Source organism: Caretta caretta, chromosome 14 (assembly GCF_965140235.1).
Source record: "Caretta caretta isolate rCarCar2 chromosome 14, rCarCar1.hap1, whole genome shotgun sequence".
Lineage (NCBI taxonomy): Eukaryota > Metazoa > Chordata > Testudines > Cheloniidae > Caretta > Caretta caretta.
This window is the reverse complement of record NC_134219.1, coordinates 27,101,008-27,127,996: the sequence shown is the minus strand read 5'-3', so window position 1 is coordinate 27,127,996 and position 26,989 is coordinate 27,101,008. Positions and strand designations below refer to the sequence as shown.

At 49.7% G+C, this 26,989-nt stretch overlaps 1 protein-coding gene across 6 annotated transcripts in view; it reads right to left on the bottom strand.

Moving 5' to 3' along the window:
• GAS7 (growth arrest specific 7) overlaps positions 1-26,989 on the bottom strand; it is a 218,659-nt gene that overhangs the window by 101,928 nt on the left and 89,742 nt on the right. For 3 of the 6 annotated variants that reach the window (XM_048818232.2, XM_048818234.2, XM_075119388.1), the window contains exon 2: positions 10,434-10,557. The exons of 1 other annotated variant lie outside the window; for it this stretch is intronic. In XM_048818232.2, coding sequence (XP_048674189.2) covers positions 10,434-10,557 — 124 coding nt within the window. The remainder of the gene's footprint in view (positions 1-10,433; positions 10,558-26,989) is intronic. 2 more of the 6 variants (XM_048818233.2, XM_048818235.2) reach the window with 1 other exon arrangement.

Below are 26,989 nucleotides of genomic sequence, written 5' to 3'. Positions count from 1 at the left end.
AAATAAGCCAATCTTAAGTGTGTACCAGCCCTCCCACCCTGGCCATTGCCAGATTTCAAAATGGACTTCTCTGCTGTGCTGCACAACGAGGCTAGGTTCTTCTCTTTCAGGAGAGCTCTGGGCAGGGAGTCTTTGGTTTTCATCAGCTCGGTGTGAAAGGGGATGCTGAATGCTCCGAGGTCGGGCCCAGGAAGATCGAAGCTGTGTCACAGAGTCACCGAGTGATGCTCTGGAACTACTCCATATGAAGCCAGTCACGATTCTGGGGGAGCATGCCTCCTCTCTCTGAGCATACTGTCGCCAGGGCAAGAAGCTTACGTAGCTTCGACCTTCCTGCGTCTGACCTCGGAACAGTCAGCATCCCCTTCCTCACCGTGTGTTTCCTGCAGTGATTCTGCCTGAGCAGGGCTCCTGGGGAAGCCAGAGGGCCCTGCACCCCAGCTCCGCAGTCAGATGTGACTTTCAGCCAGCCGGTAAAACAGAAGGTTTATTAGTTGACAGGAACACAGCACAGAACAGAGCTTGCTATCACAGAAATCAGTGACTTTCAGCCAAGTCCATCTTGGGGAGCCCTGGGCCAGAAGCTCTGGACTCCCCCTCTTCCAGTCCCCCCAAGCAGACTGCCAGCTCCCAGCAACCCGACCTCAGACCCCCCTCCCCCATTGCTCCTCCTCCTTGTCTTTGTCTCACTTTCTGAGCAAAGAGTTACCTGGTCGCATCCCCATCCTGGGTCTCGCGTTACGAAGGGCACCAGTCATAGCATATATACAGGCAGCTTGAGCAGCCTCACCTGCCCCAGAGGTCTCAGCCAAAGTCACACACCCTTATTTTGACTGGTGCAGCACACAGGGAAACTGAGGCACACACAGTATTCATGCAAAACAGTCAAACTCACATAGGCTCAACAGTAAGACTCACATACAACATAACAAGGGAAAATCCCCACTTCATCACACCCTTCCAGTCCTATGATTCCATGAGGTCAGAGCTAAGGTTCTGCAGTGTGCTGTGACTGCATTTGGGGTGATGGTCCAGGAGCAAGGAATGCTGGAGACTTTTATCTTTATTTCCATGCTTTTAAGGTTCTGGGTGGCAGGGAGGGGCTGTCCCGATACAATCTGAAGTGGCATGAAATCAAGTTTTTCATTGTGTTTATTAGCACAAACTTTGTGTCAGAGCCCAGTGTCTGGAGAAGGGCAGCACTAAGCAGAGATGGGCAAGGCAGGCACTCTCACACCTGGCTGGGTTGTGGCTACGCTTGTTGCTGGGATTTACCGGGAAGGGAACCACAGAACTAGCCCCTCTGCACTCTCAGATCAGAACTGCAGTGCTCACGCATGAGTTCCCAACTCCCCTACTTTCTCACGCACAGAGACAGACTCAGTCCCAAGCCTCTGTAACCCTCTGATGTAGGTAATTCAGTCACACAATTTGCCATGTGACGGAACAGACTCTCTGACTCTGGAAATGGTGCACTTTGCTGCAATCCATGGTGTGACATTTCACTCCATATTCTTTACAAAAATATGCTTATGATATGAATATGACATAACTGAGATATAGCTTATGCAAGATAAATCTTGTAAGGTATCACTGGAAAGGTTATGATTTACTGAATGTGATCATCCAATTCGTATGCATGTATCATTTCTGTATCTAAACTTAGAAATATGGACTATGTAACAATTACAACTGGATGTGTACTGGGAAGACACCCACCAGACCACAGGCCATCAAATTTGATGAGCCATCCTGAAGGAACAACAACGAGGATATACTAATCTCTCTCTCTCTCCTGGGAGGCGGGTAACTCTGACACTACAGTCAGGTGGTCTTGTCACCTGGTGCTAAATATTACCTGGGACTTCTTGTAACTTTCCTCTGGAAGGGAAGGGGGGACAAATTTGGGAAACAAAGGATTCCCGCCTTATGTAAATCCTGTTTAAGGGTGGGGAGGAAGGCAAACGGGACTCCTCCTCTCCATGGCCTGTCTGCCCAAGAAGAAAGACTGATAAAGCCACCCAAAGGGAAGGTCGGGGGGGGGAGGGGGGGTCCAGACTCAGACAAGGGTCCAGTCTGAAAAGAAATATAACTGGAATTCTGGACCACAGAAACTTTGCAATCTGCCTAAAATAATATTTAGGGTAATAAATTACATTTTGTATCCTGTTTCTTAAGTATATTGAGCTTAGCTTGAGTATTTTGTTTTATTTGCTCAGTAATCTGCTTTGTTCTGTCTGTTATCTCTTATATTCACTTAAAATTCACCTTTTGTAGTTAAAAAACATATTCCTTGTTCATAATAAAACCTAGTTTATGTAATTTCTAACTGGGGGGGCATATCATATAGTTGTGCATATCTTCCTCCACATTGAGGGAGCAGGCGAATTTCATTAAACCTTTGGGTTTGTACCGCTTAAAGGGAGTGGGCACATGCGTGCTGGGGGAGCCCTCTCACGGCATGGCCCTACCTGCATGTGTGTGCTGCAAGAGGCCGGAAAGCCTATTCCAGCAAAGCAGTAGAGGGAACCCAGGCTTATTGAGCAGGCGAAGCTCAGTTAAACCCCAGCATATCAGGTGGCATCCCAGGAGGGGGGTCCAACCAGTCACACATGGGTTCTGCCCTCACTTCTCTTACCAGAGTTAATGTTCCTGTTCCCAGCTTTCATTACTTACCTAGACCCCATATCCCTTCCCTGGGAGGCAGACGAGTATCCTTCATCCAATTCACAAATAAAGTAACTGAAAGGCAGCACAAGATAACTGCCGGTGGAAGAACCTAGGTCCCAAACTGGACAAAATCACATTTCATGAACATCACAACACTGCATTTCAGAATAAACGCACCAAATCTGTGCTTGGCTATGCAGGAATCCGGACACTCAACACTCCACCTCTGATTCTAATAGCTGTGTAACCCACTGGCAAATGTAGTGTGTCCTCTAGTGGCCACAGATAACAGGCTACTGCTCATTTAGCTGAAGTAGCAGAAGTCTGTGCTGGGAAGTCGAAGCTTCTAGATTCAAACCCCCCTGAAAACCCACTGAGGAAAAAATATGTGATCATGTAATTAAACACTGTTTTAAAATACATAGTATAAAGGGCCAAATGAAGGCTCTGAGAGCTATCTTAAATCTGGCATCCCCTAACTTTCAAGCGCTTGAGTTTGCAACCTAAATAACGGTTGGTTTTTGTTGTTGTTTTTAGGGAAAAGGGTTGATTTCTGGTGATCGTGGTGATATATAATATACTATACAATGGGTCCACAATTCTGCACTATTTTATTACCTTTTTAATCCATTGTCTACAAGAATGAAAGGAGCGTAGAATTTGTCTATGACTTTCTTAATTGAAAATACAGCCTGTTTTCTGCTGTGATCAACAAGGCAATGTTCTCTGAAGTTTCCCATACATACTAGACTGAAATGTACAGAGCACTGGATAAGATGAGCCAAGCTGTTGCCAAATTTTCCACATGTTCATGAAAGGACAAATCATGCAAGTATGTTGCATATTTTGTACAACAAACAATGCTCTGTTCCTAATCTTGCAAAGGGAATAAATAAAAGATCGTGTTTTATCTGCAGCATATCAAACATGTTCCTTAGTTTGTAAAACAACAGCCCTTCATAATAGCCTTTTGCTGATGTTGCAAAAGAGGAAGGTAGGATTTTCTGAAGTGGAACAGCAGTCTCCTCCTGCCTGCCCTAGAGATACCAACATATCTAGGCAGCCAGCACCATTGAAGGAGCACAGCCAATGGACCAAGCGATTTCAGCTCCCTGACCTCCAGGATTTCAGACTGGCTTTGTGTGTTTTTAACTTCTTTTTCTTTCTTTCCCTAGATCACCTCTCACCCTCTCCATTCAATACTCACTAGAAGAGATGCCTGTACTTGTATTTGGATGAACCCCATCAGATGGCAGCCCACCATGGCCTATGCTCTAATGCCAGAGCGGCAGAGCCTGACTGTTGGTGTGCCCAGCTACTGGCCCCTATCCCAGCAGTGTGTAAACAGGGAGCAGAGGAGAAGTCAGCACCTATATGAGGGTACCAAGGCAGGGGAGCATGGAGGGATGAGGGCCCTGTGGCAGGGGAGAGCAGGAGGACGAGGGTCACATGGTAGGGGAGGGCAGATAGACAAGGGCCCTGCGGGGGGGTGGGGGGGCAGGGAGAGGAGGGTACCACGGCAGGGGAGGGCAGGAGCACAAGGGCCTCATGGTGGGGGAGGGCAGAAGGACAAGGGTCCCAAGGCAGGGGAGCACGGATGGATGAGGGCCCCGAAGCAGGGAAGAGGGCAGGAAGACAAGGGCCTGTAGCAGGGTGAGGGCCTTGTAGGGGGGAAGGCAGGATAAGTGCCTTGTGACAAGGGAGGTCAAGAGGACGAGGGCCCCACAGCAGGGGAGGGCAGGAGGATGAGGGTGGCATGGCAGGGGAGGGCATGACGAGGGCCCTGTGGCGGGGGAGGGAGGGTAGCAGGACTAGGGCCCAAAGGCAAGGGAGGGCAGGAGGACGAGGGCCCCGGGGCAGGAGGACAACTGCCCCACGGCAGAAGAGAGCAGGAATCATAGAATCATAGAATATAAGGGTTGGAAGGGACCCCAGAAGGTCATCTAGTCCAACCCCCTGCTCGAAGCAGGACCAATTCCCAGTTAAATCATCCCAGCCAGGGCTTTGTCAAGCCTGACCTTAAAAACCTCTAAGGAAGGAGATTCTACCACCTCCCTAGGTAACGCATTCCAGTGTTTCACCACCCTCTTAGTGAAAAAGTTTTTCCTAATATCCAATCTAAAAATCCCCCACTGCAACTTGAGACCATTACTCCTCGTTCTGTCATCTGCTACCATTGAGAACAGTCTAGAGCCATCCTCTTTGGAACCCCCTTTCAGGTAGTTGAAAGCAGCTATCAAATCCCCCCTCATTCTTCTCTTCTGCAGGCTAAACAATCCCAGCTCCCTCAGCCTCTCCTCATAACTCATGTGTTCCAGACCCCTAATCATTTTTGTTGCCCTTCGCTGGACTCTCTCCAATTTATCCACATCCTTCTTGAAGTGTGGGGCCCAAAACTGGACACAGTACTCCAGATGAGGCCTCACCAATGTCGAATAGAGGGGAACGATCACGTCCCTCGATCTGCTGGCAATGCCCCTACTTATACATCCCAAAATGCCATTGGCCTTCTTGGCAACAAGGGCACACTGCTGACTCATATCCAGCTTCTCGTCCACTGTCAACCCTAGGTCCTTTTCCGCAGAACTGCTGCCTAGCCATTCGGTCCCTAGTCTGTAGCTGTGCATTGGGTTCTTCCGTCCTAAGTGCAGGACCCTGCACTTATCCTTATTGAACCTCATCAGATTTCTTTTGGCCCAATCCTCCAATTTGTCTAGGTCCTTCTGTATCCTATCCTTCCCCTCCAGCGTATCTACCACTCCTCCCAGTTTAGTATCATCCGCAAATTTGCTGAGAGTGCAATCCACACCATCCTCCAGATCATTTATGAAGATATTGAACAAAACCAGCCCCAGGACCAACCCTTGGGGCACTCCACTTGATACCGGCTGCCAACTAGACATGGAGCCATTGATAACTACCCGTTGAGCCTGACAATCTAGCCAGCTTTCTACCCACCTTATAGTGCATTCTTCCAGCCCATACTTCCTTAACTTGCTGACAAGAATACTGTGGGAGACCGTGTCAAAAGCTTTGCTAAAGTCAAGAAACAATACATCCACTGCTTTCCCTTCATCCACAGAACCAGTAATCTCATCATAAAAGGCGATTAGATTAGTCAGGCATGACCTTCCCTTGGTGAATCCATGCTGGCTGTTCCTGATCACTTCCCTCTCATACAAGTGCTTCAGGATTGATTCTTTGAGGACCTGCTCCATGATTTTTCCAGGGACTGAAGTGAGGCTGACTGGCCTGTAGTTCCCAGGATCCTCCTTCTTCCCTTTTTTAAAGATTGGCACTACATTAGCCTTTTTCCAGTCATCCGGGACTTCCCCCGTTCGCCACGAGTTTTCAAAGATAATGGCCAATGGCTCTGCAATCACAGCCGCCAATTCCTTCAGCACTCTTGGATGCAACTCGTCCGGCCCCATGGACTTGTGCACGTCCAGCTTTTCTAAATAGTCCCTAACCACCTCTATCTCCACAGAGGGCTGGCCATCTCTTGCCCATTTTGCGATGCCCAGCGCAGCAGTCTGGGAGCTGACCTTGTTAGTGAAAACAGAGGCAAAAAAAGCATTGAGTACATTAGCTTTTTCCACATCCTCTGTCACTAGGTTGCCTCCCTCATTCAGTAAGGGGCCCACACTTTCCTTGGCTTTCTTCTTGTTGCCAACATACCTGAAGAAACCCTTCTTGTTACTCTTGACATCTCTGGCTAGCTGCAGCTCCAGGTGCGATTTGGCCCTCCTGATATCATTCCTACATACCCGAGCAATATTTTTATACTCTTCCCTGGTCATATGTCCAACCTTCCACTTCTTGTAAGCCTCTTTTTTATGTTTAAGATCCGCTAGGATTTCACCATTAAGCCAAGCTGGTCGCCTGCCATATTTACTATTCTTTCGACTCATCGGGATGGTTTGTCCCTGTAACCTCAACAGGGATTCCTTGAAATACAGCCAGCTCTCCTGGACTCCTTTCCCCTTCAAGTTAGTCCCCCAGGGGATCCTGGCCATCCGTTCCCTGAGGGAGTCGAAGTCTGCTTTCCTGAAGTCCAGGGTTCGTATCCTGCTGCTTACCTTTCTTCCCTGTGTCAGGATCCTGAACTCAACCAACTCATGGTCACTGCCTCCCAGATTCCCATCCACTTTTGCTTCCCCCACTAATTCTACCCGGTTTGTGAGCAGCAGGTCAAGAAAAGCGCCCCCCCTAGTTGGCTCCTCTAGCACTTGCACCAGGAAATTGTCCCCTACGCTTTCCAAAAACTTCCTGGATTGTCTATGCACCGCTGTATTGCTCTCCCAGCAGATATCAGGAAAATTAAAGTTAAAAATTAAAGGAAGATTAGGGCCCCATGGCAGGGGAGGGCAGGTAGACGAGGGCCCTGTGGCGGGAGGCCAGAGGGATGAGAGCCCCAAGTCAGGGACGGCAGAAGGATGTGGGCCTCAGGGAGGTGGAGGACAGGAGGACTAGGGCCCCACAGCAGTGAAGGGCAAGAGGATTAAGGTCCTGTGCCGGGGGAGGGCAGGGGGACGAGGGCCCTGCAGCAGGGGAGGGCAGGAGGATGATGGCTCCTCGGCAGGGGAGGGGAGGAGGACAAGGGCCCTGCGGTGCGGGAGGGTAGCGGGACTAGGGCCCCGCAGCAGGGGAGGGCAGGAGGATGAGGGTCCCACGGGGGGGGAAGTCAGGGGGTCAGGAGTCAAGCGCTGCCCATGGCCCCTAGCCCTACCACCTCGCCACAGGGCAGAAGCCCCGAGCTCCCCGGCAGTTTGCTGGAGGATTCTCGCACCTTGAAGTCTTTAAACCATGATTTGAGGACTTCAATAGCTCAGACATAGGTGAGAGGTTTATTGCAGGAGTGGGTGGGTGAGATTCTGTGGCCTGCATTGTGCAGGAGGTCAAACTAGATGATCATAATGGTCCCTTCTGACCTTAATATCTATGAGTCTATGAGTTTGGTAGGTGGAGAATGGAGAAGTTGTCCTCCACAAGCCTCACTTTAACTGTAAAAGAGCTGCATGCGGCTCATGAGCCACGGTTTGGCCACTCTGTTCTATGGCTTATCACCAGCGCTGGCAGCAGCAGACATGGAGTGCAGTTAAATAACCCCTAGAATGCCCTACAGCCATCAGCACTCAGCTGTTCTGTGAGTCACACAGCCTGGAAACAGGGTCCCCACTCTCCCCTGCCCTCTTCATCCCACCCTGAGCACCTCAGAACCCAGGCATAGATGCTGGAACAATTTTTATAGTGGGGGGCCTGAGAGCCATTGAACCAAACTGTAAACTCTCTATATGATGGAATCACTTCAAGCCAGGGGGTGCTGCCACCACCCCCAGCACCCCTAGTTCCAGCACCTATGAGCCCTGGGCTAAATAAAGCCACGTTCTATTCCCACCCATGCTGACAACTGGCCTTAACAATCCTCTGCACTTCACCTCTGCTGCTTGGGGAATCCTCCAGTCACGTGTCGCGTGTGGACTGTAAATGTCACGCCTCTTCCTGAACTGATGGGGCAAGTTATAAGGAACAATGAATGAGAGTAGGGGGACTTGTGGCGGAGCAGGTACGAGGAGCCATATCTCTGATGTGACGATAGATCCGTGCCTCAGACACCAGCTGACAGACCCTCTCAGAAACAGTGGCTTTAGAGATGCTTAGTTATGCTGCCTGGAAAATAGGGCTACTTGTGCCTCCCCTTTGTCAGCATTTTTGAGATCTCCAGTGGAGAATGTGCTGTGTGAGAGTTGGCCACGAGTCTGTGTCAGCCTGACTGTTCACACAGAAGAGCGGAGAGACTACAGGCAGCTGGATATTTGTGCTGGAAATGGCCCAACTTGATTATCATATACACATTGTAAGGAGAGTGATCACTTTAGAAAAGCTATTACCAGCAGGAGAGTGGGGTGGGGGGAGGTATTTTTTCACGCTTTGTGTGTACAAAAAGATCTTCTACACTTTCCACAGTATGCATCCGATGAAGTGAGCTGTAGCTCACGAAAGCTTATGCTCAAATAAATTGGTTAGTCTCTAAGGTGCCACAAGTACTCCTTTTCTTTTTGCGAATACAGACTAACACGGCTGTTACTCTGAAACATGTGGGGTGGGTTAGCACTGCCCTGGTTTCCACTACCCCATCGGACACTTCCTTGCTGCACAGCCTTGGGAAGCTACTTTTCCACCGTTTCACCATCTGGAAAAGTAGGCCACTGGCTCTGCCCTAGCTCTGTGCAGACCTTATCAGGAATGCTGGGATGGTGCCTTGTAAAAATACAGCTCTGGGGACAGCTCTCATTATTATCATCTGCCCCTGCAGCTAGGAGGACCAGAGCACTGCATGGGGCAGGAGAAAAGTTTGCTCGCTCTCTCCCAGCATCTCTGGCCATGTGTAACGCCGACAGACCCCAGTCATTGGCGGGCGGGATCGAGCCTGGGACCTCTGGAGCTAAATACATGAGCCTCTACTGCATGAGCTAAAAGCCATATGGCTGTTAGCTAAGGCTGTAGAGCAGACTCCTTAATCTCTCTCTCTAACTGGTCTTGGTGCCACTAGAGGGGACTTAACACCACACCCAGGCGGTGTGTGGGTTACACATGCACAGAGTCTGAACAGATGAGGGGGGGGAATGCTTGGCACAAACATTTTAGAGTGAAGAGAAAAGCTGGATTTTAAAAGGAAATGAAAAGGGCAGTCCTCAAAGCAGCAGTCGATAGCACAGGCCCTCTTGGGAGGGGGCGGCAGCCTGAGTGGCCTAAGCCCCATGTTTGAAAAATGCATTCTCTTCCTGATGCCAGTGGCTCAAATCTAGACAGATCTGGCTCAGACCAAAAAAGATGAATGGGTTCCTGTCAATATATTCTGTGCTTATCCCAAGCTATTTCACAGCCCTTAGAGCCACTGGTTCAGGCTGTCCACAGACCCCTTGCATTGACACACACTCAGTGAGGTTAGAAATGGGGTCTTTTTGCAAGTTTAAGAATTAGGGTAAAATTTTCAAAAGTGCTCAAGTGACACAGGAGCTGAAATCCCATTGACATCCAGTAAGACTGGCTCCTGAATGCCTAAGGGCCTTTGAAAAAAAGAGGACTTTGGCTCCTAAGTCACATAACCACTTTTGGAAGTTTTACCCCACAGCCATTTTTCATTTATAGGAGATCAGAACAAACTTGCAACGTTCAAACTCTAAGTGACTGCACACGATCAGTGGTTCTACATCCATATTTATCCCTCTGCCTATAAAGCACCAATTACCACAGCACATGGGCTCTGTAAGAGACAAGACACATGGACAGCCATTATCACTACCTTATGCGATGGAACACTTTGCACTTGGAATCACACAGACATTTTTATTAGCTGATGGAAAAAATAGTTTTCAGTTTGAAAATATAATGGCCACTTCTGAAATCAGACATGCACCAGTCTGAATCCTGTACACCAGAGAAATACCATGGAACTAAAGTCGGCCTCTTGGAGTACACACTGCGGGGTCAGAGTTAAGGTGGCACAGACATCCCTCACTCTGGCACTTCGGAGTGAGTGCTTAACCGTGCTTCCTTGGAGTTCCTCTTGATGTCACTAGAATTTGTCAATGAAATTAATTTGTACCATTCACATGCTTTTGTTCTTTGCATTGTTTCCCTGAAAACCAGTGTGGACTACCACCGACAGCACAGAGGTGAATTCTAAGTGCCCAGAAATAGCCCTGCGAGACCCTTCATTATAGCAGAGCCAAGGTGCTACAAGCCTGAATGGGGCTTACCGTTGGTGAAGGCATTCACATAATACCTGTGGCCCTGGGGAGACATGTAGCTCTGCCAGCCGGGGGGCAGAGGGCAATTCAGAGAATCTTCTCCTGGCTGAGGAGTGACCTTCCTGGGTTTCTGCTGGGAAGAAGAAGAGAGTCCTGCTAAGCTGGCTTTGAGACAAGGCGAAGTGTAAACAGAGATGGATATGGAAAGTGAGCCCCCAATCTGGAGGTCTCGGGGAAGGAGTGAGACAGACAAACACATCTAATAAATGCCAGTACTACGCTCTGCCCATCCCCAGCCTGGAAAAGGTGCCCTGGATGCCAACAAGATTGTGAAGCGCCCCAAATCTCCTGGAGACGCTCCCTGGAGAGGCACAGAGTGCAAAGGTCTGCTGTGTATCTTGTATCAACTGTTTATACTGATGCAACATGCTGTGCCGAGAATATGACTTTGGGAGAAGTCTGGGAGGTGGAGGCTTTCTGGGGAGGAGCAATGTGACCCACTGAACAGCAAGGTGCAAAGCAGCCAGAGAGTGGGCCAGGCTGTGAGAGGGAAAGTCCCTGCCTGGGTCACTAGGGTCTGTCTACACAGCAAATAAAAACCAGTGGTGGGCCCATCTCCCCACCCCAGCTCAGTGGAGACTGGGTACACTGGCAGGGGGATGGGGACACCCCAACATCAGCCCCCCGCCCTCTGCACAGCACACAGGCGGCTCCCAGGAGCAGGTTGGCATGGGGCAGCTCCAAGCAGGGGCATGGGGCAGGAGCAGCAGTGGCAACAGACAGCTGAAGAGCAGCGGCAGGGAGCAGGAGGGACAGGACTCCCCTGCTCTGGACGTGCCCTCTCAGGAAGGCATGCATTGGGCCGTTGCTCAGCCTGCCCACCCCCAAAGCTGGCCCTACTTGGCCTAGCAGGCCCTGAGTGGCAGCCCCTTGTAGCCCACTGATTGGCTGATACTAGGACTTAAACCAGGAAGTAACTACTCCAGCCCCTGCTCGCAATAGACCCTAGACTCTGGCTTCCAGCCCTAGTTTGTCCTTGGCTTTGCTCTTCGATTGTTGCCTGCAAGCCTGACCCCGATCTCCTGGTGACCTGATCCTGCCTGACTCTGCATTTGCCCTCCGGCTGGTCTCAGACCCTGACCTGCCGGTACCTGACTCGGCCTGCCTCTGCTCCAACCACTAGATCTGACTGCCCTTGTCCCGGTTGTGCCAGCCAGCATGTCACATCAAGGCACTACTGAGGGCCAGTACCATAACCTAGATCACCAGGCATAACAACGCAAGTAGAGGACTCAGCCCCATGCTATAGTGCATGGTGTTTAGGTGTTCCTGCCCAGGGATTGCTAACATCAGAGCTATGTGCCACTACACCTGTTCAGTCTCAAATCTGCATTCACACAAGGTTCAGGTTCCAAAGCCAAACACTCAAACTGGCCATCCCCCCTCTGTTCAGCCCCCAGGCATCCAGAGACAGTCTTCAGTTACATGTGATGAGAGCTCCACATTACTCACACCCTGTTCAAGGCCTGATTCACACTCCAGGAAAGCCCTCTGGGTAGTGCCCAGTGAATGAGGTAGCTAAGGAATATTTATTTAATCCTTGCTCTTCAGTGACCTGCCTCACTGACCCTGCATCCTCCAGCCTGCAGAGATGCAAGCTCTGCTGCTGGGCCCTACATCTGATCTCATTCACAGGATGCCCCTCGAGGTCTTTGGATTTATTCTAGGTGCATTCTGGAATAACTGCAAAGAGACTTTGGCCCCAAATGAGGCACAGGCCCTTGGGCTCCTGTTTAATACCGTATGTGTCCCTGCCTCATTCACTGTTCCCTGTTGAACTTGGGCAGGAGTTAGGGTTGTCAATTTTGGTGGGATGGATTCCTGGAGGTTTCATCACATGACATAATCTTTAATTAAAGATTAATCTTTAATTCCTGGAGACTCCAGGTCAATCCTGGAGGGTTGGTAACCCTAACAGGGGTTCTGGGGAAATAGTATGTGGGCAAAAACTGTTGGAATGCATATACGCAAGTGGCCTGCTGCGAGTGCACCACAGGCTCAACCTCAGCAGTGCCTGGCGCGAGATGGAGTCACCTTCCTCCTGGGCATTCTTGGGACATCGATACTGGATTTATTTTGCTAGGTACTTATCTCTTCAAAAGAAAAGAAAAAAGAAAAGAAAAGACGCAGGTGCGAGGGGACAGACCAAACACAATGTGTCAAATGGAATTGGAGCAATTCTCTCCACCCAGGATGGGCTGCCAATGAGGCAGGAGTTCCACAGAGCCAGGTGAGCACAAGGCTTCTGCAAATTTCCTAAGGAGCCTCATTCAGGGAGCAGGCAGGGTTTCAGTGTTTGGTTACATATGATGTAACCGCCCCCCCACGCACACACATGCCCTGTGCCATTAGGTTACTACACATGATGTAAAACTCAAACACAAGCACTCTTCAGGCCAAATTCCAACTCTCCCCCCCATGGGCGCTTTGAACCAATTGAACCAAAAGGGCATAAACAATGTTTATAAGCCAAAATGCATTTGTTCCACTGACTTCATCCACAAAAACTGAACTGTTTTTGCTCAGACTTTAAACCTTTACTCTTCAGGCAGAGAGAGAGAGAGAGAGTGCCTGGGAAAAGCCAGACAGTCAGGGGAATATTTCACAAGTCTATAGGTGTCTGAAAGACTCTAAGCACTGGGCTCACTGAGGCAGCCTTACCCAGTGCTGCGCTGCACAGGACTAAGAACTAGTCAGAGGATTGCCATCTCCATGACTTTTTATGTCTCATTTGCTTCTGTCCATCAATATATTTGCAGTCAAAACAATTTGCAGTCTCACTCATCCTGCTGTAGATAGGAGACTGAAAAGCTTTGGCTTCCAGAGGCTTTTGATAGTCTCCTATCTATGGCAGCGTTGCTCCTTTCAGGCTTTTGAGCTGCCACTGGCAACATCGACCCCAACTCTACCCCACTGGGTACTCTATGCATCGACAGGGATCTCTTCTTGTTTCCAGGCCAACTAACAACCCACAATCTTAGAGCTGAATTAATTTCATTTCCAATGGAAGAAAAGTTCAGTGTGAGATTAAAGAAATAAAACCACATTGTTGTTCGTAGTCTTGTTGTACCCATGTTGGTGCCAGCATATAAGACAGACAAGGTGGGTGAGGTCATAGCTTTTATTGGACCAACTCCTGCTGGTGACAGAGACAAGCTTTCAAGCTGACTAAGAGCTCTTCTTCAGGTCTGGGAAAGGTACTCTGGGCTGGTCTACTTTGAAAACTTACGTTGGCCCAGCTACATCTCTCAGGAGTGTGAAAAATCCATGCTTCCGAGAGACGTAGCTATGCCGACCTAACCCCCGATGTAGACAGAAGAATCCTTCCACCAACCTAGTCACTGGTGGATTAACTACAGCTACAGGAAAACACCTCCCATCGCTATGGTGAGTGTCTACACTGAAGTGGTACAATGCACAGCTCCAGCACTGTGGCTATGCCACTGTAGTGTTTTAAGTGTAGACCTAAGTCCAGGCCTGGGGGACAGGGGATCTGGGTCCTGTTTGTGACTCTGCCACTGATGTGCTGGGAATCATATCCCCTCTCTGGGCCACCTGTAATGGGGCCAGTACATCCAGCTGCCTTTTGGGATGCACTTGGAGAGCCATGGCTGCCAAGTGCTCAGCATTGTCATGGTCACTGTAATGTCGCTAGCCCGAAGCATTTGAAAAGCATCAGTCACGCCCCAAAACCATGAGATTTGAAAATAATAGCGGTGGGGTTTCTATTTGCCTGTGGATGTTGGACAGTTTAAAGTTTTCTCCACAACCATGAGGGCGGGAAACTTACTTTGCACTCAGACAAAAGCTGAGATTGTCAGGGGCTCCTGTGATTTCAGGAGCTGGGGCCTTCACTGAAACACCAAATAGCACAAGACTCAGGATAGAATGGAGAGAGTTGGCCACACTGCTGTGTACTGGGAGCAGTGTGGTGGCCAGGGTGGCTGGGCAGAGCTGGCATGGCTGTGCAGGAGCTGGTCAGGGTCTGGGGGCATTATACTGAAGTCTCATCTGGAAGACAGGAAGCCTGGATCTGATCTCCCCCCAGGGTAACTCCATGGGCCAGAGAGCTGCTGGTCGAGGTCACTGTGAGCTGAACATATAGCAGAGGGCTCGGCAGCTCCAGCTGTGGTATTTCGAATGACGTGGAATTGCAGAGAAGTGACCGCTCCAGGCAGAAGGGCAGTAATGAGGCTGTGTGCACAGGTGGAGTGCTCAGCCAGGCTCCTCTCCAAGGGCACCTGCCATGCCACTGCACAGTTCTCTCTTCAAACGGCAGCCACGAGTCACTCTCACTGCAGCAGTGAAAGCCTCAGCCCTAGTCTCTATTCACAGCTCAGACTATCTTACAGGCGTCATCGCTCTCAGTCTGCCCTGATCAGCCTTATACCCATGACAGCCCAAATACTAAAGCAAGGCTAGGAAACCAAGAGGGCTCAGACCCAACCCCAACACATTCGGACAGGGCGGCTGGAAACCCTCCACGACCCCTGTGTGCTCCCACGGGAAGACATGCCCAGTTCTGAAGGAACAGCTTTAAGCTCCCTCCTGCAGAGCTAGGCAAAGAGGAGCAATAGGAGTCACTTGTATCCCTAAACCCCTTGCTGTGACTGACAGGCAGCGGGGGCAGGAGGCAGCTCCCTGGTTCCCTTGCGAGCTGGAGTGCACGCTGGAGTTCTGAGGCGCGTGTGCTACGTTTACTGCAGACTAAAAATAAAAACCAAGACAATAAACCATTTCAGTCTGAATTAACCTAACAGTCAAAGCACTCAAGAGAGCCCCAAGGGTCTCAGCCTCTTTTTTCCAGGCATTCTGGTCTCCTTTGGGCTGGCCCATCACTACCAGGAGTGACGCTTTGCAGGGTCAATCCAGACCAGTAGGGGCTTGTGTTCCCTGTAACCCTGGGTGCTTCTACGCTGTGCAGCTTTGGCTCAGTGCCCTGATGCCAGCAGCCTGTTCACAGCACGACAGCCTCACCCTGGCTTCCACCAGCCTGGTTACTCCTCGCAGGGCGACACCACCAACAGCACTTCAGTCCCAAGTCTTCCCAAAACTGTCTCCTCTGCACTGCTCAGCCCCTCTCCCTGCAGCACTCATAAAACCTTCCCAAGTTCTCTGCTCCTTTCAAGAGATGGGACACAGCACCCACCTGGTAGTTTGGCTGAGGATCTTACCCTTCCATTTGATAAACTGCACTGAGATGGTTGTGTAATAAAACAAGGTTTCGTTTATTACCAAAGAGCAGATGTTTCAGGGATACCGAGTAGAAGCAATTGGGATAGAAATGATTACAAACAAACAAAAGTAAAAATATGCTGATAAAACTCAACCCTAACTTAACAAAGCAAAGTAATTTTGCCACCACAGTTGTTCTTCCAGATCGCTGGCCAGGCCTCAGCCAGGGTCCAACACAGAGCCCAAAGCGCTGCCTTTCTTTGTCCCCTCAAGTGAAGGATGCCAAAATGCCTTTTTCTGTCTGCCTGTTATCATCAAAGGTTATCTTTGTTTTCAAAGCCAGGCAGTCATCCTGGGGGCGTCAGGGAGTTGACACCATGTAAATTTTTGCAGTCCCCTTCCCCATCCAAATAGTTAAGCAGCTGCCTCTGCAATTTGCTAATTTGATTACAGTATTTACCTTTTATGTAAATATACTTGTATATTCTCTCTTTGCTGAATTTACACTGGAGAGACAGCCATGCAGGTGGCACCACATTCATTTGTCCAGGGTGAGGTGACTTAAACCTTACGTGCCAACCAAATTTTAAGAACATATTTCTAGGGCATATTTATAATTTTTCACATATCACCTGTGCATGCACCATGCAATAATAATAATGACCAGCATGTCGCCAGTGTACACATGACACCTTCCACAATGCCTTCTAAACACAGATTATGACACCAGTGAGCTTGGGTTCGCTGAGCCGGTCAGGCCAGCTGAGGCTGACTGATAGCACCGGAAAGCCCTGGCCTTCAGGCATTGGGGTGCTCCTAGGGACACATCTTGTGAACAAATGTGCTGGGGAAGTCCCAGTCCTGCCACATCACCAAGGTTTGAGGCTCCCCACAGTGGGGCCAGTTCTTGTGATATTTGATGTTTTCCTTAAAGCCCCAGCTCCTGGAGTCAGGTCACCACAAGAGAATCTTCCATTTTAAAACATTTATTTCTAAGCCCTGTGGTTGTGAAGAAAAGCTAGGAAACATGATCCAAGCAGGACCCAAAGGCTCAAAAGCCAGGAGGTGAATAAAAGCCCCCAACACTGATTATTCTGAAAATTCCCTATATTTTAATCCAGTATTAGGGGGCCTGACAGCTGATTTCTAGCCATTTTCTAGCTGGTGATACTGTTCCCGGGCCTCTCTCAGCAGGCTGACGATTGATGACTATGGGACTATCCCGCAGGTCTGCTGAGCAGCCTGAGGGGCAATGAAGGTCTCTGGCCATGGCTCACTAGCTTGGCTGGGGTGCAGTTAGCACAGCACTGGCCCTCCCTTTCCCATTAACTAGGGGCCAGTCAGTGACAAGACATCTGCTGTCCCCAAGCCCTCTCCACTCTGGCCTGGAGTGTCACTGTAAATGGGGGATGGGTGTGCTCTGGAAAAGAAACAAGGAGCTCCCAGTGCCAGTGGGCAGCAGGACAAACGTAATGAGCCCATGATGTTTCCACTTAGAAAAGCTCAGCTGCTGGACAGGAGGCACCGGCAGCACCAGGTTCTCGCCTATTGGGAGTTTCAGCAAACTCTTTGGCATAATTAATAGTGATGTTTCAAAGGAAATCAATGACACACCATTTGTCTGACAAGCCAGGATTTTTCTCCTAGAGGGAGGACTCCCACGTGGGCTCTGGGATTGCGAGGCACCATTGTATCAGCTGTGCAAGGGGGCAGGGTGAGGGGCACTCTGCTGTGACACTCTCCTGATTGCAGCATGCACAGGTTTTGAAGCCGTCTAGCATTCAGCTGTTTGCACAATAAGAGCATCTCCAGTTCAGGCAGCTCTGATAAGCAGCACATGGCTGGAGAGCTGATGACTAGATCTATGCAGACCGATCAGTGGCTGGAAGGTGGCATGTTCATGCACCGCTAGTGTCTGCTGGCTGCACACATCATGGAGCCCGTCAAAAGTGCGGGAAATGCCAAGGAGTTGCTTTTGAATGGATCTTAAAATACGAGGTACTGTGTGGCCACTAAAAATTAAAGGGGCTTTGGCACTGTGACATTACACCCCATATTCTTCATAGAAATACAGTTATGATATGAATATGACATAACTAAGATATACTTTATGTAAGATATCACTGGAACGGTTATGATTTACCGAATGTGATTATCCAATTTGTATGCATGTATCATTTCTGTACCTGAAGTTAGGAATATTGACTATGTAACCATTACAACTGTGTGTGTACTTGGGGAAACGGCCACCAGACAGTACGCAGTCAGCCTTAATGGGCCATTAGAAAAAGACAATGAGTCTTTGAAGAAGTGGATCTCCCATCTGCCTGGAGTTCATTCCTGTGGACATTGCAAATAAACCTGGTTTCATAGTTGCTTTGACACTGCAAGGTCAGGTGATAAGATCATCTGATACAAAATACCACCTTGGACATTGCTGGTACTTTTCCTCTATAGGGGGATGGGGATCAGACAAAGGTTTCCCGTCTTAGGTAAATCCTTTTTAAGGCTTGGAAGGGGGCTAAACTAGTCTCTCCTCCATTGCCTACCCAAGAAGAAAGACTGCTGAAAGTACCTGAGGGAAAAAAGGAACTAACCTGAGGGGAAAGGCAGAGGTGAGTCCAGACTGAGACAGGAGTCCAGTCTGTAAGAAGAAATAACTGGAACACCAAGCTACAGAGACTCTGCAACTTGCCTAAAATAACATTTAGGGTGAGAAATTACTTCTTGAAACTAGTCTCTTTAAGATCTTAAGCTTAGTATGTGTGTTTTGTTTTATTTGCTCAGTAATCTGCTTTGTTTTGTTTGCTATCCCTTATAATCACTTAAAACCTGCCTTTTATAGTTAATAAATCTGTTTTGTTTATTACTAAACCCAGTTTGTGCAATTTCTAATGGGCGGCAAGAAGTTGTGCATATTTCTTTTCACATTGAGGGAGAGGGTGAATTTTTATGAGCTTGCGCTGTACAGATCTTTCTATACAGCGCAAGACAGTATTATGTTGGGTTTATTCCCCAAAGGGGGTGTACACATGAGTGCTGGGTGCATCCTCTCACACAGAGCTAACTTCAGTCTGTGTCTGCACCTGGGTGTGTCCCTACCTGTGTGTGTGCTGCAAGAGGCTGGAGAGCCAAATTCAGCAAAACAGGGAGAGGGAATCCAGGCTAGTGGAGCAGGAGAGGCTCATGAAACCCCAGTACATCAGGTGGCATCCCAGAAGGGGGATCTAACTCATCACAGCCACCAAGTCCCAGTTTGCCGAGCTTCCTAGGCAAAGCTTCCTTGCCCTCACTGTTGGTGCAGTGTGTTGTCACCCCCAGAGGTGGCTGCTGCCTTTTGGTGGCGCTCCACATAGTGAGCTTAGCTGTTTGCTTTGCTCTGACCACTAGCTGTGGAGTCAGTTGACAAGCAGTACGCTCAGCTGACTCTCCTCCTAGGATCCCCTCGCCAGCCATGCTCATCCTCCCCAGCTCTCTCATTCATCACCACAGCCGCCACTCTGTGTTATATCTTCCAAACAAAAACCGCCTATTCCTAGCTAGAATGGTTTCCCAGCCATGACTCAGAGAGGGCTCCTCATCTCCACTTCCCATCTCCTCTTTCTATCAATCTTGGTTTTCAAATGCTGAGACGTCACTGTTCCTTCCTATGCTTGGCCTTGCTACAGTCTAGTGGCTGGAAGGACACTGCTGCTCATGAGCAGCCTGCAGGAGACAGGCTTCCAAACGGACTATGGTCAGCATGTCTTGTTTGACATGAGCTGATTCCTGTTTTGGCAGGTACTCCACTAGCTGGGCTCTGTTCTGTCAGGTTCACCGTTTCTGTAGCTGGAATCACATCCGCTGTGGGCTTCAGGCAGCCACAGCAAGAGCTCCCCCAGCTCCAGCTGACAAGGAATTATCCCCCCACTCTGATTCTTAGGATCAGTGGAAGGCCTAGGAGAGAGACTCCTTGCCCAGCCCCTCCCCCCGGAATGCTCTGAATACATTTAGACTTCCAGCTGAGCCATGAGGAGCACTGCCAGGTACAGCCCAGGCCGTCTGAGTAGCTCTCCTCCTATTTAAAGCCAACCCACCTCCACCCCTCACTTACCATTTGGGAGCTAGCGGCTCCCCAGCGTGAATCTTCTCCAAGCTGGGGCTGGCCACAGCTCTGCACTGCTCAGGGGCCGAGCAGGGAAAGGACAAAGGACCTCGTTGTCAGATGAAGTCAGCTCATTGCCTGCTTGCTCTGGATGTGGAAAGCTTCCATGGCCTGGCTGAATCCCCAAGCAAGACTGGGGCCTGCTTCGAGGGCCCTGTGAAAAGCTCTGAGCACTGCTTTATTCTTGGCTGAGAATCCAAAGGATTCATTCGAGACTGCCCAGATGCAAAGCTTCTGGGAGCCTGAGAGCAGCTGTGCTGGTGCTACAGCACAATGGCCACATCTGTGCCACTGACCAGTTGCTTTCCTTGCACAGGCCAAGCGAACAAGTGCTGCTTTGTCAGTCACTATGACCTTCTGGGTCCCCTCCGGTCCTGCTGGGGATCTGTCTCAGCCCAGGCCCTTGTACAATGCCTTGCCTGACAGAATGTAACATTGCAAAAGAAAAGAGCCCACTGGAGCAGCTCTGCCCTCCCTGCTGCCAGGCTGGGGTAATTGCTGTGTGCTATCGGGGTGACAGCTCTGCTTCCAGACCCCGCACTAGATCAGGGATTCCTTGTTCTGGGCACTTTGCAGACACACCCCTCTCACTCTGAATAGAGACAGAGAGGAAGGATCACTGTCACCAGCACAGAGAGAGAGTAAGTGACCGAGCAGCCTTCCTCCCATCTCATGAGAAGGGAAGTTAAGAAAGTGCTGCTGGAAATGCTCCCCCCTGGCTGCTCCTTCACAAGGCAACAGCATCTCGGCCTTTCCCCTGCTTCACTGAGAGCAACTGGCATATCCGTTAAAATTCAGTCAAGCTCTCATTCCTGAGGGTGTCATAGAATCACAGAAGATTAGAGTTGGAAGAGACCTCAGGAGGTCATCTAGTCCAACCCCCTGCTCAAAGCAGGACCATCCCCAACTTAATCATCCCAGCCAGGGCTTTGTCAAGCCTGACCTTAAAAATCTCTAAGGAAGGAGATTCTACCACCTCCCTAGGTAACGCATTCCAATGCTTCACCACCCTCCTAGTGAAACTTTTTCCTAATATCCAACCTACACCTCCCACACTGCAACGTGAGACCATTACTCCTTGTTCTGTCAGCTGTCACCACCGAGAACAGCCTAGCTCCATCCTCTTTGGAACCCCCCTTCGGGCAGCTGAAGGATGCTATCAAATAGCCCTTCACTCTTCTCTTCTGCAGACTAAATAACCCCAGTTCCCTCAGCCTCTCCTCATAAGTCATGTGCCCCAGCTCCCTAATCATTTTCGTTGCCCTCCACTGGACTCTCTCCAATTTGTCCACATTCTTTCTGTAGTGGGGGGCCGCAAACTGGATGCAATACTCCAGGTGTGGCCTCATCAGTGCCGAATAGAGGGGAACGATCACGTCCCTCGATCTGCTGGCAATGATCCTACTGATGCAGCCCAATATGCCGTTAGCCTTCTTGGCAACAAGGACACACCGTTGACTCATATCCAGCTTCTCATCCACTGTAATCCACAGGTCCTTTTCTGCAGAACTGCTGCTTAGCCAGTCAGTCCCCAGCCTTAGCCAGTCAGTCCCCAGCCTGTAGCGGTACATAGGATTCTTCAGTCCTTAGTGCAGGACTCTGCACTTGTCCTTGTTGAATCTCATCAGATTTCTTTTGGCCCGATCCTCCAATTTGTCTGGGACACTCTGGACCCTATCCCTACCCTCCAGCGTATCTATCTCTCCCCGCCCATTTTAGTGTCATCCACAAACTTGCTGAGGGTGCAATCCACACCATCCTCCAGATTATTAATGAAGATGTTGAACAAAACCGCCCCAGAGGCCTTGGTGGCAGGAACATCCCCCGAAAGGCAAAACCACCTGTGCTGCCAGCCAGAGACTGCAGGCTGGCAAGCAGCTTCCCAGTGCCACTCCACTGTGCGTGGCGCTGACAGCTGCATTCCACTGCCAGGCCTTGGAGTGGGACACCTCACCCTGCCCCGCCTTCTGTTGAGATAGTGCCAAATTATTATGAATTGCTGTCATTGATATGGATAAATGTGGCAAGTGTGAGTTTGGTATGGCTTGGATGTCTGAAGTTGCTAGAGGATTCTGGGAGCAGAATTCTCCTAGCATTAGATGAATGATCTGGAAAACTACTGGAGGTGCTGAAACTGCATTAGAATGGTTAATAACAGCTCAATGGGCATGTGTGTTTTAACCCCAAACTTTCGAATATATCTGCAGAGAACCCGCTCACAAAGTAAAGAACACCTAAGATGATGCAATCAGTGCTTGGTTCTGACATGGCTGACATGGGTCAAAATGACCCTTTTTGGATAACCTCATACTAAGAGTTTAAGTGAATGATTTATGAGAGGGTAAACTATGGATGAGCTTTGGTCTGTGTGTCCGCTTTGCAATCCCTTCCAAAATTATGAAGAAAACCAGTAATAAACGCCTATGAGGCATATTTCTGGAACATCCTGACTCCTTTGAAAACAAAAAGGTATATAAGTGCTAAGAAAAGTAAATGAGTCAGATGAATTCCCCAATTAACATCTGAAGAGGTTTGACGTTGTGAGACAGAAGTCGTCGGGGTAACCGACACCCCGCCTTGAGGGATCTTTGCGAGATCTTAGAACCAGAGGTCATCGGAGTAACCAAGACTCTGATTTGAGGGACCCTTGACAGACCAAGTACCTGAGAGGGGAAAGAAGAGAAGAGAAAAAGTCTCCATCTAGAACTGGTAGATATACCTGCTTTGTTTGCCAATCAGGATACTGTTACTGTTACTGAGGATTTATGCTTGGGGAGTTAAGGCTTATAGAAAAAGATGTGTACTATGTAACCATAACTGCTTGTGTGATTCTCTCTCAAATAAATTACAGTGCACTAAGCATATTGGCTTCCGAATTCTCACTGGTACCGTTAACACCTGCCCAGCTGTGGGCCATTAAAAGATCCATTTCAACACCTGTGTGTCTCAGACAGGTCCAGCAAACCTTGTGCTGTGGGATCCCAAAGCACCCTCTCACACCTCAGCCAGAACAAGTCCATGGATGGACAAGGCTTTGGGCAGCAGGGAGCCACAAAACAAAACTGAGCAGCACACCAAGAAGAACTAGTTCTATGGGGATAAGGAATCCCAGTGTAATCTCAGGTGTTCCATCTCTGGCGAGGAGTGGAGCTGAAAAGCAGATGGCTCCTCTTGCCAAAGCAGTTTGGCAGCCTGCAGGAAGTAGTGCAAGATGCAGTTGTTTCCTTAATTTGACCCAGTACCTGCAGTGCGATCTGCCTCACAGCTGGTGGGGATGGAAGGACTGCAAGGGGCTTGGCCTGCTGCAGTATGTTAGCAGCAGGGAGTCTTAATCCCTGTAATACACCCCTAGACATCACAAGGCTGGATACAGTACGAATACACGCACAGTCTGCTACAGACCTTTAGGCCTCCTGCTGTGCAGTTCAGGGCCCACACAAGCAAGGCTTGGCTGTTCCTCTCTGCACTGCATTGGAGCTTGAACCCCTCACCCAACAGTCCCTGTGCTGCTGCTGCCACCAGTCTCAAAGCAATGCTCGTATTCTCTATGCTGCCTGCCTGGGAGTTTCTGCAATAGTCTCAGTTCCATGTTCACTCCACCCAGCGGCCTGTGGGGCCCATTCCCAGCATGGAGGAGCCACCATGCAGACTGGTTACGAGCAGAGCTGCATGTGGCACTCCGTACCTCAAAGCAGCACCCTGGAACCCCCATATTCTCCACTGTCATATAATTATATGTTCTGTTACTTTTGTACAAAGTATGCCTTGCAAGGAATCATTCTCAAAGTCTTGATCCGTTGAACATTAATATTCTGTTGGATTGTATGTGCTATCATTGTATGGGAAGTTACAAAGTTTTGCTTTATGTGTGTTACTGAAATAAGTTATGAAGTTGGGAACACCCACAACCAGCCTTTCAGGAGCAACAATGGATCAGCCAGATGCAGTGATGGCCCATTAAAGGGAATCCACACTCCCAAGGACTATCCCAGGATCTGTATACAATGGAGACTTCTCAGAGATAGCATGTGTACAATGGAGAAGCCTTGAACAATGTGGGTGGACCCCCAAGTCATGAGCATAGATCATTCCAGCAAGCTGGAAGAAACTATAAAAGAGAGGAAGTGACATCATCACTTGGCCTCACTCCCTCCACAACTCAACACCTGGAAACACGTCTGGAGGACAAAGATTTTGAACTGGGGAGGTGGTTCCAGACTGAAGGAGAGTTCCAGCCTGTGTATCGAAGATCTTTAATTATTGCTTGTATTATCTAGGAGGGTGAGACACTCCTTGATTCAATTCCTTTTTAGTTTACAGAACTTAGATTGTGTGCTTATTTTTATTTTCTTTGGTAACCATCTCTATCCTTTATGCCTATCACTTACAATCTGTCTTTCTGTAGTTAATAAAGAAGAAGTTACTCACCTTGTGCAGTAACAATGGTTCTTCGAGATGTGTGTCCCTGTGGGTGCTCCGCGCTAGAAGTCGGTGCATCCCTGCGCTGGAGATCGGCGATTTTTCACAACAGTACTCGGTTGGGGGAAGGGCGCGCACAGGAGCTGTCTCGTGCAGCCGCTGGTGCCTCCTGTAGCGCGTGCACCCCCGACCATCCTCTCTGTTCCTTCTCTACCACAGAGCTCGGCTGTGTGAACTCCGAAGTAGAGGGGAGGAGGGTGGGTAGTGGAGCACCCACAGGGACACACATCTCGAAGAACCATTGTTACTGCCCAAGGTGAGTAACTTCTTCTTCTTCGACTGGTATCCTTGTGGGTGCTCCACTCAGGGTGCTTGTAGAGCAGTACCCCACCAGGGGTGGCAGGGGTTCGGAGTTATGTATAGTGTGTGATGAGAGCACTGTGAGGCCAACGATAGAATCTGAGACAAGGCCTTGGGTGATAGCATAATGCTTTGTGAAAGTGTGCTCTGATGTCCAGGTTGCAGCTCTACAAATGTCTATTAAGGGGGCATTGTTCAAGAATGCAATTGATGTCGCCATGGCTTGTGTTGAGTGGGATCTGATGCCCACAGGGGGTTCTTTGTTATGTAGGGGGTAGCAAGTTTGAATACAGGAAGAGACCCATTTGGAGGATCTCTGGGTCGATACTGTAGAGCCCTTGGAGCACTCTGCTGTAGAGACAAATAGTCTTGGTGACTGGCTAAATGGTTTAGTTCTGTCCAAGTAGAAGGCTACAGCCCATCTGACATCTAACATGTGTAATGTTGCTTCTTCAGAATCCTTATATGGCTTGGGATAGAAGGCAGGTAAGTGTATGATTTGGTTAATATGAAAATGTGTACCCACTTTGGGCAAGAATTTTGGGTGAGGATGTAACATGATTTTGTCTTTGCTAAATACCGTGTACAGTGGTTCAGTCATCAATGCTCCTATTTTGCAGACGTGATTGCTACTAGGAATGCAACCTTCATTGACATATGTAAGAGTGAGCAGGTTGGTAGAGGTTTAAAGGGTTGTCTTGTGAGACATTTGAGCAAAACACTGAGATCCCATGGTGGTGTAGGTAGGCTTACGTCTGGGTACATGTTCTATATTCCTGTGAGAAAGTACAGTGTAATCAGGTGAGCCAATATTGAAGTCCCTTCTATCTGTTTGTGGAGGGCCATGATGGCAGCCAGGTGTACTTTATAGCTAACCCCGTTTCCTTGAGTTCTAGTAGGTAGTCTAGGATCATAGATAGAGGCGCCTTGGTCGCGTCCAGCTGTTTTTGCTGACACCAAAGGGAGAATCTTCTCCACTTGTGGTGGTAAGTATTTCTAGTGGTGAGGCGACAGCTATTTAGTACTCCCTGTTTTACTTTCTCCGAGCAGTTCAATTCTCCATGTTGGAACCACACAGGAGCCACGCTTTGAGATGGAGCTTCGCTGGGTTTGGATGGAGTGTCAGGCCCTTGTTCTGGGACAATAAGGACAGCGGTTGTGGGGCACAGACGGCTAGGTGTGACAGGTACAAAAACCAAGTCTGTCGGGTCATGTGGGGACAATGAGAATGATGTATGCTCTGTCAAGTCGTATCTTGTGGATGACCCGTGGGATCAGTGGTATCGGTGGGAAAGAGTACATGAGCAACGCATTCCACGGGATGAGGAAGCCATCCCCTAATGATCCCAGCGCCAGGCCTGCCCTGGAGCAAAAGAGTGGACATTTGTAGTTTGTTGCTGAGGTGAGAAGGTCGATTACTGGGTGATCTCATTTTTGGAGTATCGTGCTGAGAACACTGTCATGGATTTCCCACTCGAGTTCCTACGAGAAGTGCCTGCTGATGTTATTGGCCGTAGTGTTTTGGCATCCCGATAAGCATGACACTGTGATCAGGGGTGAAAGTAACTTAAAGGACTTACTGGTACTCCAGAGTCCTGAGCAGGGGGCATGGCCTCGACCAGAGGAGGCGTGGTCGGGCCCTTTAAATCAAGATTTAAAGGCCCCAGGGCTCTGGCTGCGGCTGGGAGCCCCGGGCCTTTAAATCACCCCCAGAGCTATCAGCTGCAGAGGCGGCTGGGAGCCCTGGGGCTCAGGGACAATTTAAAGGGCCCCAGGCTCCGGCCACTGCTACCACATCGGAGCTCCAAGCCCTTTAAATCACCGCCAGAGCTCTGCCGCCACTACCCCGGGGCTCCAGCAGTGGGGCTTAGGGTGTGCTTTAAAGGGCCCGGGGCTCCCCACAGCGGCCGGAGCCCCAGGCCCTTTAAAGCGCTGCCAGAGCCCAGCCGCCGCTACCCCAGGGGCTCCAGCAGCGGGGCTTGGGCAGCGCTTTGAAGGGCTATGTCAGCATGGTGTAGGAGTTGCACTGGTCCCACCTTGGGGTTGCAGTCGACCACTGGAGTGCTGACCGGTCCTGGATTCGCCTTGTTAGCCAGCATCAAGTCTGGAGTCGGTGCTGGTGCCGGCCGCATTCATTACAGTGCCGCTGCCTGAGCTGCGCTCCGCACCAGGGTAGTTGGTGCTGTGGAGGAGACTTGACGTCTCAACTCCAGTGGCGCGCTTTGGGGCTCGGCAGAGGTCCGCTGGGGGACGGTGCCGGAGGAGCCCGGTGCCTCTCTGGATGAGTGCCACACTGAGGGTAAAGACCTCGCCGGCGAAGCTCTCTTTCTGTGGTTGTCTGTTATTGGAGAGGTCGAGGCTCGCTTCCTGATAGTTTTGGAAGTCGGAGCCTATCATCGCTTAGGGA